Here is a 16944-nt window from a genome sequence, read left to right as displayed (position 1 = left end):
TGGTGAATACTGATAATCGTTTCTACTCTAATAAAGGACTGTTTTTATCATTTTACATTGGTATATACTTGCCAGTGGACTCCATTCCATTTTTTGGATTTACTTGTTGTTTTCTTTTCTGTTACATACTATGTGCATGATACACAGACAGTAGCCGAAATGTATCTTTTGGATAGGTTCTTTATCACTTTTAACAAGCATTACATGAATAAATAAAGTATCCCATTTATTTAATTATCTATCTACTTATCTGTTTATCTATCTATCTATCTATCTATCTTTCTCTGCCTCATGCATATAACTAAGGGGTGCCCTTTGTCTATCTTATGAGGCAGTAAACGGCTCTATTTAAATCCCAACACTATAGATCTTTGCATTTACAAACAGACTGATGAGCATAAATATGATCTGGAGTTCCAGAAGCTGCAAGCCCATTATACAAAGGCTTACATATGATTACATTTGGTCAAAGACTTTATGTCTCAGGATATTTTCAGTTGTTTAAGAGTTTAGATGGATGTAATTGTTCAAAAATGTAAATGTCTTTGTGAATAAAATAAAGTGAGAAAACTAGTGTGCGTGTGTGTGTGTGTGTGTGTGTGTGTGTGTGTGTGTATATATATATATATATATATATATATATATATATATATATATACACACACACACACACACACACACACACACACACACACACACACACACACACTATCACTCCACTGTTTAGTAGTGTTCTGTAAATTAAGGAAAAACTTAGTGTGTGACTGGGGAAGGAAATTCCAAGTGAGAAATGCAAGTGGGAGAAAAAGCAGAAGACAATAGGGCCAAATGAACATTTTCACCTCTTGTTATACAGTGGCACAGGCAACCACCATTGTGTCCACATTTTAGAAACTCATTTATGATTGGGCATCTCTCATGATATCTGACCAAAAATTTCTATAATGTTTTCATTTTGTCAGATAAGACAGCAGACTGGGCAAGTGCCAGTGACTTTCCTTTGGTGAACAGGTGGGGGCCTGACAGTTGTTAATGGGTACCATCACTGTTGTTATTTCTTAGACAACAATGGGATTCTGTTATTAAATGCTCAACTTCTCTGTCCTTTTTCTCCTTATTTACTGTCCATGTTATGAATAAACAACAATACAGCATTTAAAATATTTTAACTCTACTGTTTCTCTCACCTAGAACAGTACCTTACTGTACTGTGGTGGTTTAACTTTCAAAAAACTTTTATCCCACCCTGGAAAAAGCTTGCTGCATTCTCCAATTCATTGATGTCATCAAGGCCAATGAATACAGGTAGGTTTCTGGCCAGTTCCCTCCTCAAACTGACATCACCACGACCGTCTTAAAAACCCACCCATGCTGTGATGTCACAGCTCCCTTGTCCTTCCCCTACCCTTACAGAAAATAAAGGCTAGAACAAGGACACAGTGTGAGTCAAGTCTGCTGCTGTGAGCTGTCAATCACAGCAGTTAACAGCTCAAATAACCTTTAGCACTTTGAAAGCTAAGGAAGTTAGGTGTGAAGGGGATGGGAGATGAGTCAAAGTAGTACAATTCAGGCTTCACAAAAGACTGCAGTTTAGCCATTCTAAAATGAAGCAGCAGTAAAAAGCACTTTGAAAGTCTGTTCTGTGGAATTTGCACTGTCTGTGTTTTAAGTAGTCACTGAACGGCATAAAATGTTACTTAAAACGAACTGACTGAAAGATAGTGTTGTTGTTGTGTCTTTCTGTTCTGTGGTATTTGCACTGTGTGTGTTTTAAGTAGTCACTGAATGGGATTAATTGTTACTTAAAACTGACTGAAAGATAGTGTTGTTGTTGTGTCTTTTGGCTTTTCCCTGTTAGGGGTCGCCACAGCGGAACTCTGGTCCGCTAATAATTGGCAGTAGATTTTTATGTGCCGAGTTGCCAACCCTGACGACAACCTTCAATGAAGGTACACCCATTCACGCATGTCTCCACACAGAAGACGCTCTAGCTGAGAAATGAACTGGACAACGTCTTACTGTGAGTCGACAACGCTACCGCAGTACTACCACCGCAGTTGACTGAAAGATAATGTATGCATGTTAAATCAATGCAGTGAAAGGAGCTTTTGGAAGAAAGAGGCCTGTGTGATGTAATTTTTTACAAACAAGCACTGCATTGTGGGATACCTAGAGGCAGAATAAACAATCAGAATTACTTCAAGATGCCAGACCCTGTGTGGTCAGATTTAGAAATTACATATAAAATATTTAAAAACCTGTAAATAGTCTCAGAGTGGTGTTAAAATGTAGAAAACACCAAACCATAATGAACTAAACATTTTTGAGTTTGTGGGTGTGGTTCTGCTTTAAGGAATATAGGAGTTGGCTTGACAAATGCAGCAAATATTTTATTGCAGTAGTATGTTATTATAAATTAGATTTATGCACAACAAGGGGATGATCTTTCTAGTATTTAGCTTTAGAGAAATTGGCAGTGGAAAAGTGGCCACGCTCACTGTCATTAGAACAAGTCACTTGGGGCAAGAAACCTCAGCAAGGGGATATAAATTGGCTTCTTTGAATATTTAGAAAGGTATTTTCCTCTTTAATGGATAAGGTGACTGTCATACATGCAGGGAAGAGCTTGGCAAATTGGGGACTGCCAATATTGATAATGTATAGACAGGAAAAATATAATGATTTGGTTACTGTAATGATAAGATGGCTCAACACAATCTACTGCTCTGGTTAATACTCCATAGTGTGGTAGTCTCCAACATTTGCCCCACCCAAAGACAAATTAGACCTAAAAGTCATAGCTCCCTGGCTTACTAAACAAAAACTAAAATTAAACTCCGTGACCAAGCCTGGGACAAATGGAGCTACAACCCAAGATAGAACTAAGTTTCAACATCTAAGAAATACTACTAAAACAGCGTTACTAGACAAAAGCAATACTTCTGCCACCTCCAGCAGAAACATCAGAACAACCCAAAGAAATTTTGGGCATGTTTTAACAACCTCCAGCACCCAGGTAAAACTACTACCCCACCCCTCATTGAGAAAGGACAGGAAGAAATAGCCAATGCCTTTAACTCTTTCTTCACGAGACTATCCAAACCTGCCAGTCAACTAACCTCCTCACCCCACCTGCTACACAACCCCTTGTTGAGGCCCTTCACTTTTAAGCCGGTCTCCACATCATAAGTACTCTCCTAAAAGCTAAAACCAACCACCCTAGCAGCTGATCACCTCCCAGCAGAATTCTTCGTCTGATGTTGCATACCCTATATCCATCCTTATCAATAGAACCATTACTGAAGCTAATATCCCCACTATTTGGAAGACTTCCTACATCATCCCGCTTCACAAAGGACCTCCACGAAATATCAAACTATAGACCAATAGCGATACTGTCCCCAATACCGAAAATTATGGAAAGATGTATCCACAAACAACTTCTTCACTACCTAACTTGCAATCATCTACTATCCAACCCCACTTCACCATAGCACACCCTGCCCTCCTTTCCTTTGTCACCATTAATAAAAATCGCAATAGCAAACTTATATCCTCCGCCCTCTTTCTTGACCTGTCAAAAGCTTTCGATATGGTCAATCACCAGCTACTTCTGTCCACCCTTGAAACCCTACATCTGGACACCCCATCTCTAACCTGGTTCAAAGCTTACCTAACTGGTAGGCAACAGGCTGTCCTGTGGCAAAATAGACTATCAGGCCTGCTTCCTAATACCATTGGTGTCCGTCAGGGCTCAATATTGGGACCACTTCTGTTTTCCATCTTCATTAATGACCTCCACTCAGTTATCCCTCAATCCACTTGCATCCAATACGCCGATGACTCCACCTTAATCTGCTCAGATCTCTCCCTCCTCAACCTCCAAACCTCCACTCAACTCTGTTTTTCTCTAGTAGAAAAGTGGTTCACCGACTGCAAACTCCTCAACCCAAAACCAAATTACTACTATTTTTCCACGTCTTCTCTACCCCAGGAAAGAACTCCCAAATACTGATAATACTACCTTCCATGTCAAATCTAATACGACTATCATAACCCCTGTCACCAGTACCAAATTACTAGGAGTAACTATTGATCATAAGCTCAAATTTGACATCCACATTACTCAAACCGTAAAATCTGTGAACAAAAAACTAGGATCCATGTACAGAATAAAAAACTTTTTATCTCCTACTGCCAAACTAACCATTGCCCGCACGCACCTCCTCTCTACCCTCCTCTATGCCTCCCCAGTCCTTTCTTTCCACAATAAGCGTGAACTAAACATGCTCTCTCTGGCCTATAACCACATTGCCAGATTCATAACAGGTTCTCCATATCGCACCCATCACTGTCATAACCTGAGGCAACTCGGCTGGTTGGAACTGCCAAACCTTCTCAAACTCAACCAACTCACTAAAGCATGTAAAATAATTAATCAACCAGACAGAACCCCATCTCTGAGTAGCATACTGATCCTATTCACTAACCTAAACAGTGTCAGATCAACCAACAGCACCCAGATCCAACCATTAAAGCAAATAATTCTGGAGGTGATGCCCTCTTTGCCAACTCCATTGGCAGTAATACAAGTTAACAGGCATTTGGCAAGAAGATTTTCAAAGTAGTACAATTCAGGCTTCACAAAAGACTGCAGTTTAGCCATTCTAAAATGAAGCAGCAGTAAAAAGCACTTTGAAAGTCTGTTCTGTGGAATTTGCACTGTCTGTGTTTTAAGTAGTCACTGAACGGCATAAAATGTTACTTAAAACTAACTGACTGAAAGATAGTGTTGTTGTTGTGTCTTTCTGTTCTGTGGTATTTGCACTGTGTGTGTTTTAAGTAGTCACTGAATGGGATTAATTGTTACTTAAAACTGACTGAAAGATAGTGTTGTTGTTGTGTCTTTTGGCTTTTCCCTGTTAGGGGTCGCCACAGCGGAACTCTGGTCCGCTAATAATTGGCAGTAGATTTTTATGTGCCGAGTTGCCAACCCTGACGCACAACCTTCAATGAAGGTACACCCATTCACGCATGTCTCCACACAGAAGACGCTCTAGCTGAGAAATGAACTGGACAACGTCTTACTGTGAGTCGACAACGCTACCGCAGTACTACCACCGCAGTTGACTGAAAGATAATGTATGCATGTTAAATCAATGCAGTGAAAGGAGCTTTTGGAAGAAAGAGGCCTGTGTGATGTAATTTTTTACAAACAAGCACTGCATTGTGGGATACCTAGAGGCAGAATAAACAATCAGAATTACTTCAAGATGCCAGACCCTGTGTGGTCAGATTTAGAAATTACATATAAAATATTTAAAAACCTGTAAATAGTCTCAGAGTGGTGTTAAAATGTAGAAAACACCAAACCATAATGAACTAAACATTTTTGAGTTTGTGGGTGTGGTTCTGCTTTAAGGAATATAGGAGTTGGCTTGACAAATGCAGCAAATATTTTTATTGCAGTAGTATGTTATTATAAATTAGATTTATGCACAACAAGGGGATGATCTTTCTAGTATTTAGCTTTAGAGAAATTGGCAGTGGAAAAGTGGCCACGCTCACTGTCATTAGAACAAGTCACTTGGGGCAAGAAACCTCAGCAAGGGGGATATAAATTGGCTTCTTTGAATATTTAGAAAGGTATTTTCCTCTTTAATGGATAAGGTGACTGTCATACATGCAGGGAAGAGCTTGGCAAATTGGGGACTGCCAATATTGATAATGTATAGACAGGAAAAATATAATGATTTGGTTACTGTAATGATAAGATGGCTCAACACAATCTACTGCTCTGGTTAATACTCCATAGTGTAGCTATTCCTGTCAAAGTTTTACCCCTAGGAATTATAGTATTCCTAGTTATCACTGGCAGCATCCTTAAATGTTAGTCTGTACAGCAAACATAATAGCTAGAGGACTGGTGCATCACTTTTGTAACTGTTACTTGTGCTCACACAAGTTAAAATGAAGATGTAATCCAAATGCACATCTAGTATAGCAATGCTTGCTGCTGAAGCCCAACCTGCAGATATCACTAGTCCTGCAAGGACCATTTTATGCAGTGATTCATATTGTTTTAATGTTTCATTAGGCAAATGTTTATTTTGTGTATATGTATATTTCTTTCAACACAGAAACCAAAAGAAGAGTACTCATTTTTTGGGGGGTTAGCTACAAAGAAATGTGTCAAGGACCAGGATTATACTAAATGGTATGAGCTGAAGGTAAGCAGTGCAAAACAAATAAGATATTGGGCTGGGGATATTTCAGTGCACAGTAAGTGATATCATCAGGAGAAAATGGGAAGCTGAAGTTCATATCTGTACGATGTGAATGTTTTGTACATTTCTGGAAATTTTGTTTCTGTAACAATAGCTTCATTTCAGAGGACAACAGGAGTGGTGTAAGGTCTGTTGTAGAAACTATCTGAAAAAAATCAAGCAGTGCAATGCTGTAGATAATTCGGAAATCGAAAAAGTATCAACAAAGACCAAGAATGTAGCATTTTTGAGATGTAAATAAAACAGGAGTGTTGGATCAGCATAATAAGTTAAACTGTGAGAATGTTTGATGGTTAAAACAGTCTGCCTTCAAAATGGTGGGTGAATTAAAGAACACTATGTGTGATGTGATTACTGTAGAAAGTGGTAATGAGAACACTGTAGGTTAATCAATACCTGTAGCTTCATTTGTCAGGTGAGAAAAGGGCAGGAAGGGAAAGTAATTACCATTTCCTATTTTTTTGTTTGTTTGCTTCAGTCTCTCTTATTTAATATTCTGATTATTTTGATTTACTCAGAAAAAGATAAACTCGTGTTATGCACGGTTTTGCCAGAAGAATGAACGAGTGTCAGAAGACCACTGCAAGGCAAAAATTATGGATCTCTTCAGTAACCTGGAGAAGGAAGTTTTAGATGGAGTGTATTGTCAACCCGGAGGCTTCAACCAGTTCAAAAAAGTTCGAGGAGACTTACTGGAGAAATATAGGGCTATACCTGGAAAAGGAGTTAAGGTACTGCATAGTTATAATTGTGTGTTTCTATTACTGTAATGTTTGCAATGCAATTTAAAGTCAAAACTCTGAAAGGAAGTTGCAAGGGTTAGCCCCAAGACAGGAATCAGTGAGAGCACTGTGCAGAGCCATTTGTATTATGCATATTCAGAACACCTGAATAGTTTCACTGCAGTAGCTATCAGCAGTGTACGTCAATGGATGCATAAGGTTGCTGCAAGGAAGACTTGAATGTGTTTTTTTCTCAGTGGGTAGTTGTGCTAGCTATGCACTGCCTGGTTGCAACTTGCACAGAGATCACATAGCTTGCAATTGAAAAATGAAATAACTTAATCCAGAGCTTGAGGATGAAATTTAGTAGTTTAGGCCGCAGTCTTAAGAGCCATTAATCTAGTGTCAGGCTTTCAGCTTGAACCCATGCTCTGTCGCTCAGCAGGCATAAGAGCACCAGTAGGTTTTGTAATTTAGTGAACTAAACCTTTTGCACCATTTTTCAGCCACAAACTGCATAGGCTACAAGGACAAGGGTATACACATTATGCATGGACAACTTGAGCAGAACAATTAAATAATACGTTCATAGGATGTGAATAGAAACCAGAGCTCCCTGAAGAAAATCCACTTAAAAATGGGAAGGATGTATAAATTCCACAATTAAAGTATGCTGAATGCTGGGCCTGATAGCAGCATTTTTTTTCCATCACAATGCTACTACTGTATTTAGAGATGGCAAGATGAGCAGTAAAGTGCATGTTTTATATTGCAGGCCGATGCGGTTCTTCAGGAATTCCTTAAGTCAAAGGAAACTGTGGCAGCATCGATTTGTCAAGTAGATCAAAGCCTGTCTAAAAAGGAAAAAGAAGTTGAAGGTAAATGTGTTTTAAGTCTGATAGAGATTGGAATGCTTTAGAAAGCCATGTCCTATATCAGTATCTGTAAATGTTCTTGTGCTGTGTGTAGAATATCAGAATGTGTGCATATTCTGGAAACACATACATAATTTCTGCTCCAACACTGGCATCTAGCACACAATGTGGCATCTAATTATATTTTCAAAGGCCACTGTAGCAAGTGACATTAATAAAAGGCCTTTCAACCAGACTCCAGAACAAAACAAACATTGTAGTGAGCCATCATTCATAAGATGGCTCTTCATGTCCACTGTCACCCTATGGTGCAGACCAGCTTCCAGTAACAGTCTTAATCTCTTCATCTGTGATTTTCTCAGCAGATGTCTTTGTGTATCATAACTAACAGGTAACTTCAGCCAGCTACGTCATCTTTCTGCTTCTGGTTTCTCTTATTTGCTATGCCTCCTTTCCTTTCTTAATAGTGCGCCATCCCCACTTCCATCATCTAGATGTTTTTTAGCTGTTATATAATTCAGAGTTGTGTAATATGGATGGGGAAATCAACAGATGCCCATCAGTATCAACCATTAAATCTATGTCTGCTGCTTATGATGAGTATATGGGAACCAAGCCTAATACATTAACACACTTTCTAAGCAGTGACCAGCACAGTGCTTAAGTCACAATACTAAAGGGATTTTTATTTTCTTCAGAGCTGTAGTGTTTCCGGTCTTTACTCCAGCCCTTCACTTTCCACTGCCACAGCCTTCCTCATACGTACTGGTATTAAATGAATGCTGTCCGACTGTGAACAGGAATTATACTCATGCTGCTTAAGAATCCAGTCAGACACTGTCTGTGGAGCATGGAGCTGTAACTACACAGTATTAATTCACCTAATTTTCTATACAGTACAATCAAATCATAGAGTAGTTCTAGAGGAGTGTGTGTGTTTGTGTGAATGTCAATAGATCAATAACAGTTTCAGCAACTGCCATTTTGGAGAAAGTGTTATACTGAAAAAACTTTTGCCCACAGTGTAGAATTTATTTTTCTCCATTGTTATGCAACCGTAGAGTAGGTATATTTAAATTTGGATGTATCCCCCACATGAGGGGGTGGGGGAGGCTTAGCCTACTGCAAAAAAAGTTTTCCTCCAAATTTCACAGAAAGCGCTTTCAGTGAAAGTTTTTTTTGGAATTGCTGCTGTCAGGGGAAAAGGTGTCAGTCTACTGACATGATTCTATGTGTGTGTGTGTGTGTGTGTGTGTGTGTGTGTGTGTGTGTGTGTGTGTGTGTATGTCTGTCTATCTATCAAGTAAGAAGAGAGGAAATGTTTTTTATTTGAGGGCAGATAAGAAAATTCTATTTACTGTTACTCCTGCTTTTCCTAAATGGATATGTTGGTGTTTATAATTAAATAACAACCAGCATTCATCTCACCCTGCCCAGACTTGCCGTTCACATTGATAGCCTACCAGTTGGTACAGCTAACTCATGGGAAGGTAAAAATTAGTTTGAAGACAGATACTTTGAAGGTGTAGTTTACCACCTGGGAGGGACAGTTTGTAGATTTATGTGGATTGTGAACATTTTGAGGCTATACTAATCATGGCTATTTGGGATTGAACATAATCAGGATTCTGTTAAGACTCTGTAAATTATTAAGAAGACAATATTTCTGTTTCTGTTTTCTGGGCATACTAGGAAGGCAGACTGTACCACTGCTTCACCTCTGTATTTACAGTATTGGAAGGAAGTAGGTACATTGCTGCAGTGGTACAGTGGTTAGCATTGTTGCCTCACAGCAAAAGGTTCTCTGGTTCAGTTCTTGGCTGGAGCACCTTCTGTGCAGTCTGCATGTCCTCCTTGTGGTTGAGTTAATGTTGTTTCCCCTACAAAAAAAACACACTGATCAGTTTTGGCAACACCTTGCTTTATAATTTGCACTTATTTATTTGTTTTTGTTGACTGGGAATGTATTTTTGTGTGACAAACCTATATTCAGTAGTGGCCTGGGGAGAACAATTCCACAGAAAAAATATATTATTTATATACAATAAACAATTCCACAGAAAAATATATTATTTATATACAATTTTGGCACAGAAGACAGATGTTTTTATATAATATTAATACAGCTTGTGCACTTTCTTGTTAGCATGACCTATATATTGTTTATATCATTGTTTATGCACACATTAGTGTCAATAGAGAAACGAGATAATGTTAAGATTAAACAAAGAACCTATGAAAGACTTATAACATTTATGATACACAAAACAGATATGTAGCTGAAGGCAATACAACTATTTTAAAGGCTACAGCAAGAAGGGTTTTGTTTGAGAATACTATAGTGAAGTGTAGGAAGCCCTGTTAACTTATACAGCATGAAAAGTTAGAGATAAAAGGAAGAGTGGGTAGGAGGTGTGAAGGTAAGGAGAGAAACAGAGGAGAAAAGGAGAATTAAGAAGGGATATACATGTATGAACAGAATGGAGAATAGTAAGAGAGAGAGAGTATTTATACATATGAGAAAGGTAAGAGGTAGAAATATTTTTTATGTAAGATAGATAGTAAGAGGTAGAAATATTTTCTTATTAAGAGGGTCATGTAAGGAGATTCAGAGAACACAGAACTGCAGTTATGACGAATATATAGGATGAATTAGTCAGGTGTGAAACGTTTAAGGAACCAGATCTTATTTAGGTATTGTTTAAGCTTCGTTTTGGAACTTATCATTTTGTCTGTCACTTTGAGTGTGATTGGGATAGAATTTCACAGTTCTGAGGCAGAGTATAATGAATCCCCTTTACTGTTGTTGAACTTAGTCTTAATTTTAATGGATGTGTTACTAGAGCGTAGGTCTCAGATACATGAGTAGAATTATAGAGTCTTTTGCAGTGCAGGGTATTTTTCTAGCTTATAGAAAAGTTTGTGGGAATGACTAATTGTGTGTGAGATAATTCAACTAGTTTAGTTCTTTTAGGGGCAAGCTGTGATGAGTTTTGTATGGGCCATTTACAGCAAGTCTAACTGCTCTGTTATAGCAAGCCTCTAGTTTCGTCTTGTCAGTTTTGTTTTGTTTTTTTAAGAGTACAAGATATATCCAGGAGAGATGAGTAGATATGACAAAGCAATAAATTACTGCTTAGCTGTATAGAGCGATCCACGTTTCATGTGTGGTTTTTTTTTTTTGATGATTTGAAGCGGGTAATGGTAACATTTTAGATTGTCATTGATTAGTACACCCAGTAATTTAGTTTGGGTTTCAGTTTTATTGCTATTGACTGTGTATATAAGTAAAGCATGTTTTTGATCTGTGTGTCACTTAGGGCAGAAAAGTATTAACTTAGTTTTATTTGGATTAAGGAGTAAATGGAGTTTACCTAGCCAGGATTCTACAGAAGAAAAGATGTTTGTGTGATTTCTTGAAATTTTAACAGGGTTGGTAAAACAAATCAACCTGCTAATTGCTGCGTTCAGTGTAGTGTCACTGACAGGATGCTTGGAAGTGGTTGATATGATAGTAAAGAGGAGGCTGGACAGTATGTATCCATGAGACAAGATGGAAGGGAAGCACAGCAAAGTCACTTGGCTTGGGATTCAGAGTCTACTACTGTGAAGGAGGGCAGACTAGAAATGGTGTGGGAAATATGGTGAGGTAGAGGCTTCAGAAGGCAGTGAGGGATGTCATCAGAATTAGTGACAGACTCATTGCAGTCAGACTCCAGAGTAATGAGAGGGCAGTATTCATAATCTCAGCCTATGCCCCACAGCAACGTTGTGATAGTGAAGGAAATAGTGCATTCAGACAGTAGTTGCAGGACCTGCTAGGTAAAATATGACAGGATGAACTGGTGTTGATAATGGGTGACCTGAATGCAAATATCGGGACAGACAGAACAAGATATGAGGACTGTCTGGGTCCACATGAGTGGGGCAACAGGAATAAAGGAAATGTCATTCTAGACGTCTGTCTGGCAAATGGCTTGATGATAGTAGCTAACACATGGTTCAGAAGGAGAAACAGTCACAAGAGCACATACAAGTGTGTCCAGCATGCAACTGAGGTAGACTTCCTCCTACTAAGGAAAGGGCATTGGGGTAGAATCAGCAATTACAGAATCATCCCCAGTGAAACAGTCGGCCCACAAGATAAACAACTGGTTGCCACAATCAACTGTAAGCAGTGGTCAGAGAAGGCTCTAAGGTCATCAGAGATTAGGCTGAAGACCTGGAAGTTGACTGGACAGAAAGCACAGCAGTTCAAGATATTACTCACGGCTATAGCACCTGAAAAAGAAGAAGAGGACACAGCTGGAGTTGCAGAACAATGACAACACCTCAAAACAGCATGTGTGAGAAATACAGAATAGATATGCAGCTGAGCCACATATGGAATTAAGGCACATATGGAAAGCTGGTGGTAGAATGCAGAAGTCTAGGAAGTCACCAAAAGAAAGAAGGAGTATAGGAAAAAGTAGGAGATAAAAAAGATAGACCAGGCTAGGAAGGAATACTGGTTGGCTAACAAACAGACTAAGAAAGGAGATGAAATAGTCAAGAACAAGGCATCAGTGGCAATCTACCAGCTTCTAGAAAGTTATTATATGGCACAAATAAACTGTATCAGGCTGCAAAGCAAAGCCAGAAAGATAAAGAAGATAGTCAGACATCCTTCATAAGGTATAGGTTCATAGGTAGTTACTAGGCTATCTGCCTGAGGGCATTTATAAGCCTAGCCAGAGTATGTCAGCTTTCGCCACTCCATTGATTAATTAACTGAGCCTCTGTCAAGAAGAGCCAATGAAGTGATCCCAGGGATGTATTTTCTGTTACCCATCCACTCGTCAAGGTTTCTTTTGAAGAGTGTTAGTGAGAGGCTCTGCCTAATGTAGTTAGGAATTTTGTTCCAAAGCATGGGGAATCTCTGTGACAGGAATCTATCCCTCCAGCATGTTCTATTTATTGTTGTGGTGAGGTTTAGCTCACTAGAGTGAGTGGTTCACAGTGACTTGGATTTCTTTAGGTGGAGCATGTCCATCAATTCTGAGTTGGACATGGCTTTGTAAGTCAGGCAGAGATCACCTCTGAGTAAGCAATATGCCACTGAGTACAGCTGGAGTTTTTCCAGTCGGGCTGCATAGGACATATGTTTGAGGCCAGTAATCCTCTTGCTGAGGTACTTTTGTGGTCTTTCCAGCTGTTGGAAGTGTCTTGTGAGGTACGTCCCAAATGGGGCATTGTACTCTATGATGGGTCTGATGAGTGATGAGCAGAGGAGCAGTATAACCTCTTTATTTCTAGATGCGAACCCTTTAGTAATTAGCTGGGCTACATAGAAGGATTTCCTAACTACTTTGGCAATATGATTGTCAAAGGAGAGATTACTATTACCTGGGTCCCCAAATCTCTTATGACCACTTCTGTATTAAGGGGGCTGCCACCTATGTGGTAATTCATGGGTGTTTTGTTTTTCCCAAACGGGATGACTATGCATTTTTTTGCATTTAGCTTGAGACCATGACTTTGACACCAGGTGTCCGTCTTAGTTAGACCCTTTTGGAGAATGTCTGTGTCAGCTGGAGAGTCAATTATAGCTCCCAGTTTGCAGCCATCAGTGAACTTGGTTAGCCATAGTCCTCCTGTGTTTGCCTGTTCTTCTGAGAAGTATATGCCAAACAGTAGGGGTCCCAGTACCGAGCCTTGTTGGCAACCCATCTCGTGACGTAGGGGTTTATGTTCAGGCTGGTATGTTTTTCAATAATTCCCAAGTGAGGAATGGTGTCAAAAGCTTTGGTGAGGTCAAGGTAGGCTGTGTGAACTACCTTCCCTGCATCTATGGCCTTGGTAACTGTCTCAAAGAAGTCAATCAGGTTTAGTAGGCATGATCTGCCCTTAACAAAGCCGAACTGGGTCAGATCAAGTGTTTGGAGGTTCCCAATGTCTTTGTTAATGAGTTCCATGATGATGCGCTCCATAGCCTTGCAGACCAGGCTAGTCAGGCTTATGGGACGATAGTTACCAGGGTCATTTGTGGCCTCTCCTTTGTGGAGCAGAATAACTATTGCTGTACGCCATTCTATGGGCATGTAGCCTGTGGAGAGGCTGAGGTTGAACAGTGTTTAGTTGGGGGGTTAGTTCATTCTGTAGTTCATGCAAGACACAGCCTTGGACACCATCTGGCCCCATTGACGCTGTGCTTTTGGCTTTTGAAAGGGCTGTTTTCCGCTGTGCGTCTGTGATTTCTGGGACACTACATTTTTCCGGTATTGTTGTGGGCCCTTTTGGGGGAGGGGGGGTGAAGTTTGCACTGAATCTATCTGCCAGGATGTTGGCAATATCAGTGGGTTCAGTATATTTTGTGCTATTTTGCACTAGCTCAGAGCATATCTGTGAGCTGCCACTTAGATTCTTGACATAGCTAAAGAAGGCTTTGTGGTTATCTTTTGAATCCTTGGCTATTTTTCTTTCGAAGTTAGCCTTGGAGGATTTTATGAGTGTTGTGTTTGCATTTTTACCTTAAATGAAGACAAGACACTTCTTCCTCTCTTTCAGTGGTATTTATTACACACTTGTGGGTGCCTACTGGAAAGTACCAGGCAGACTCCCCAAACAAAGGAATGCATAAGCTTATATGCTGGCGATATTGCTGACAGTACAAAAATATAAACTAGACCAATTAAAATAGTACAAAAGACAATTAACCAATCAGTGGTTTACCCGTAGTCTTAAAGCAGTTCACATTACTACATCTCTAGGCAGAGAAAGAAAATCGGATACACTTCCATATAAGGCACATTTCCTGCCATCTGACAGGCTCTTGTTATTCAGTACTTTTCCACTATTCACAGTTTACTTAATAGTTCATAATCAAGTCAATACATACAGGTTTTCGCATACTCAATCTCCTTTGAACATATGCTTTGACCATTCATATTCTACAATCCCTCATTTGATGCTGTGTAAGCATCACCATTTAGTCTATCATACATTTGCCCTAGGTCTAAAATAACCATGTGGCTAGTTCCTTCAATATTGTCACATATTTTAATTTCATCATCCATAACTGTAGGCATATAAAACTTTGGCACCTTTTTAGTAGTCTTGAAATACATTAATTTCAAAATCAATGCTTTGATTAAAAACACAACAAGAAGAGCAATAAGAGCTAATACTGCAATTAATAGGATTAACTTTAAAAGTCCACCTCCCCAATCTGAAAACAGGTTAGTTAGCCATGCCCACATTGAGTTATCAGCCTCCTTGGCCTTAGAGAGTTTGGAGACTCTCTGAATGAGTTCGAGATGACTTTCAATTTCATGCTGATTGTCAGGAATAAACATACAGCACTCCTCCTGGATTAAAGCACAAGTTCCGCCTTTCACCGCTAGGGTGAAATCAAGAGCCATACGATTTTGGAGGACTACAGCTATCATGGCAGTCAGTTCATCAGTCACTAGTTCTAAGGCAGAAAATGTGGCATTGCTTAATACCTCAAGCAATTTAGACAGTTTTCTCAGTTCCCAGATTGATTTTGCTGCTCCGTATGCTAGAATTATACCAGCCCATGATATGACATCATCACCAAAGTCCATATGAGACAGTTCTTTAGTGCCAGCATGAACTAAGTCATGATGATAAATCCATGATGCATCAATTTGGCTTAACGGACTGGTAGGCTTTTTAACCTCTTGCACATTCTGGATTTTAACTTGGGGTAAGGCAGATGTATGTCGGATGGCTGGAACTAGATAACCTAAGAAACAGCTACTAGACCAATTCTCCAGTAGCCATTTATAGGCCCATCTTCCGCATATAAAATAACATTCTTGTACCAAGGTGGTAACATTTGAAGAGTGGTCACTGCCCGTGATTATGCCATGGAATATGGCAAGAAATACAATTTTATGAGAACCAAATAATGAGGTATTTCTCAATATCGGCTGAAAAGTATCAAATGAAACTTGACAGCCCGAGGCTAATCGTTTTCCTTCTGTATAACTGCACTGGTATTCAAGTGTCGTATTGCACATACTTTGTCCCATTTCTCGAGTCCAGTGATGTTGACTTGAATAATTCCGTCAGAAACACAGCATGCCATTGCGAAGGAGCGAAAGTTGTAATGCAATAGATTTAATGGATGTAATGTTAGCAGTGTTGCCAAGTAGACTAGTTCATGTATCAGTGATACTTAGTGGAGCCACAGCCAATGACAATCCCCCATGCACGGAGGGAATAGAAGTGCAGATCCAGCAGTTAGAGACGTTGAATGTAGAAGCATAAACATATTTGATGGCTTGATAGGTGTTGAAAGGTGGGTGCCAAATGGCTTGTTTGGAGTGATGCATTGATGGAGCAGGAAATAAAAATAGCCACAGCAAAAATAATAGTACAACATGAATGACCACCAGAATGAGTGTCCAGTATTTGTCTGGAAATGGTGGTTGAGTCTGTGAAGTGTCAGAAGTTTGGAATTTTCCAAAAGGGTAAATATTAGGCATTGTCAGGTACTGGAACAGTTCTACTACGAGTACATGTAGCAATAGGAGGAGAATCTGGAGTTGAAAAAGGTAAAGGCTGTTGATCTTCAGACAGCACAACTTTTTTAATGTGTGAAATGTGGAGCCAAGTTGGAGATCCCTGCAGTCGCACAGCAGATGACGTAGTTAGAAGAACCAGGAAGGGCCCCTTCCAGTGCAGCTGGAGCGCTGTTTTTCTAGAGAAAGATTTAATGTAGACCCAATCCCTTGGTTGCAAGGTGGATGCTAGAAAAGGATCAGGAAGATGTTGAGCAACTGCTACTTGTCAGTGGTGAAACTGTAAGAAAGAAACAAGAGATTTTCAATACAAAAGAACGTCATTGTCAAATGCATCATATTCAGAAAAAGGTGCTGGTGGTGTTATGGGCATGTGCAAAGGGAGACCCATGAGTATTTCATGTGGAGAAAGACCCTTAGTAGGATGCGGTTGTGACCGCATAGAAAGTAAAGCTAGTGGTAAGGCCTGTATCCAAGTTAGGCCTGTTTCTGAAATGACTTTAGCAAGTCTGGTTTTCAAAGTCTGGTTCAT

The 16944-nt window shown here is 39.6% G+C and overlaps 1 protein-coding gene across 1 annotated transcript in view; it reads left to right on the top strand.

Moving 5' to 3' along the window:
- LOC122809312 (guanylate-binding protein 1-like) overlaps window positions 1-16944 on the top strand; it is a 176096-nt gene that overhangs the window by 117146 nt on the left and 42006 nt on the right. Inside the window, exons 8-9 of the mRNA XM_044080710.1 lie at window positions 6806-7018; window positions 7785-7887. Coding sequence (XP_043936645.1) covers window positions 6806-7018; window positions 7785-7887 — 316 coding nt within the window. The remainder of the gene's footprint in view (window positions 1-6805; window positions 7019-7784; window positions 7888-16944) is intronic.

Source organism: Protopterus annectens, chromosome 8.part0, assembly GCF_019279795.1.
Source record: "Protopterus annectens isolate FY-2018-M chromosome 8.part0, PAN1.0, whole genome shotgun sequence".
Classification (NCBI taxonomy): Eukaryota; Metazoa; Chordata; order Ceratodontiformes; family Protopteridae; genus Protopterus; species Protopterus annectens.
Note: the sequence above shows the minus strand (reverse complement) of the source record. Positions and strands in the feature narration are given on the sequence as shown.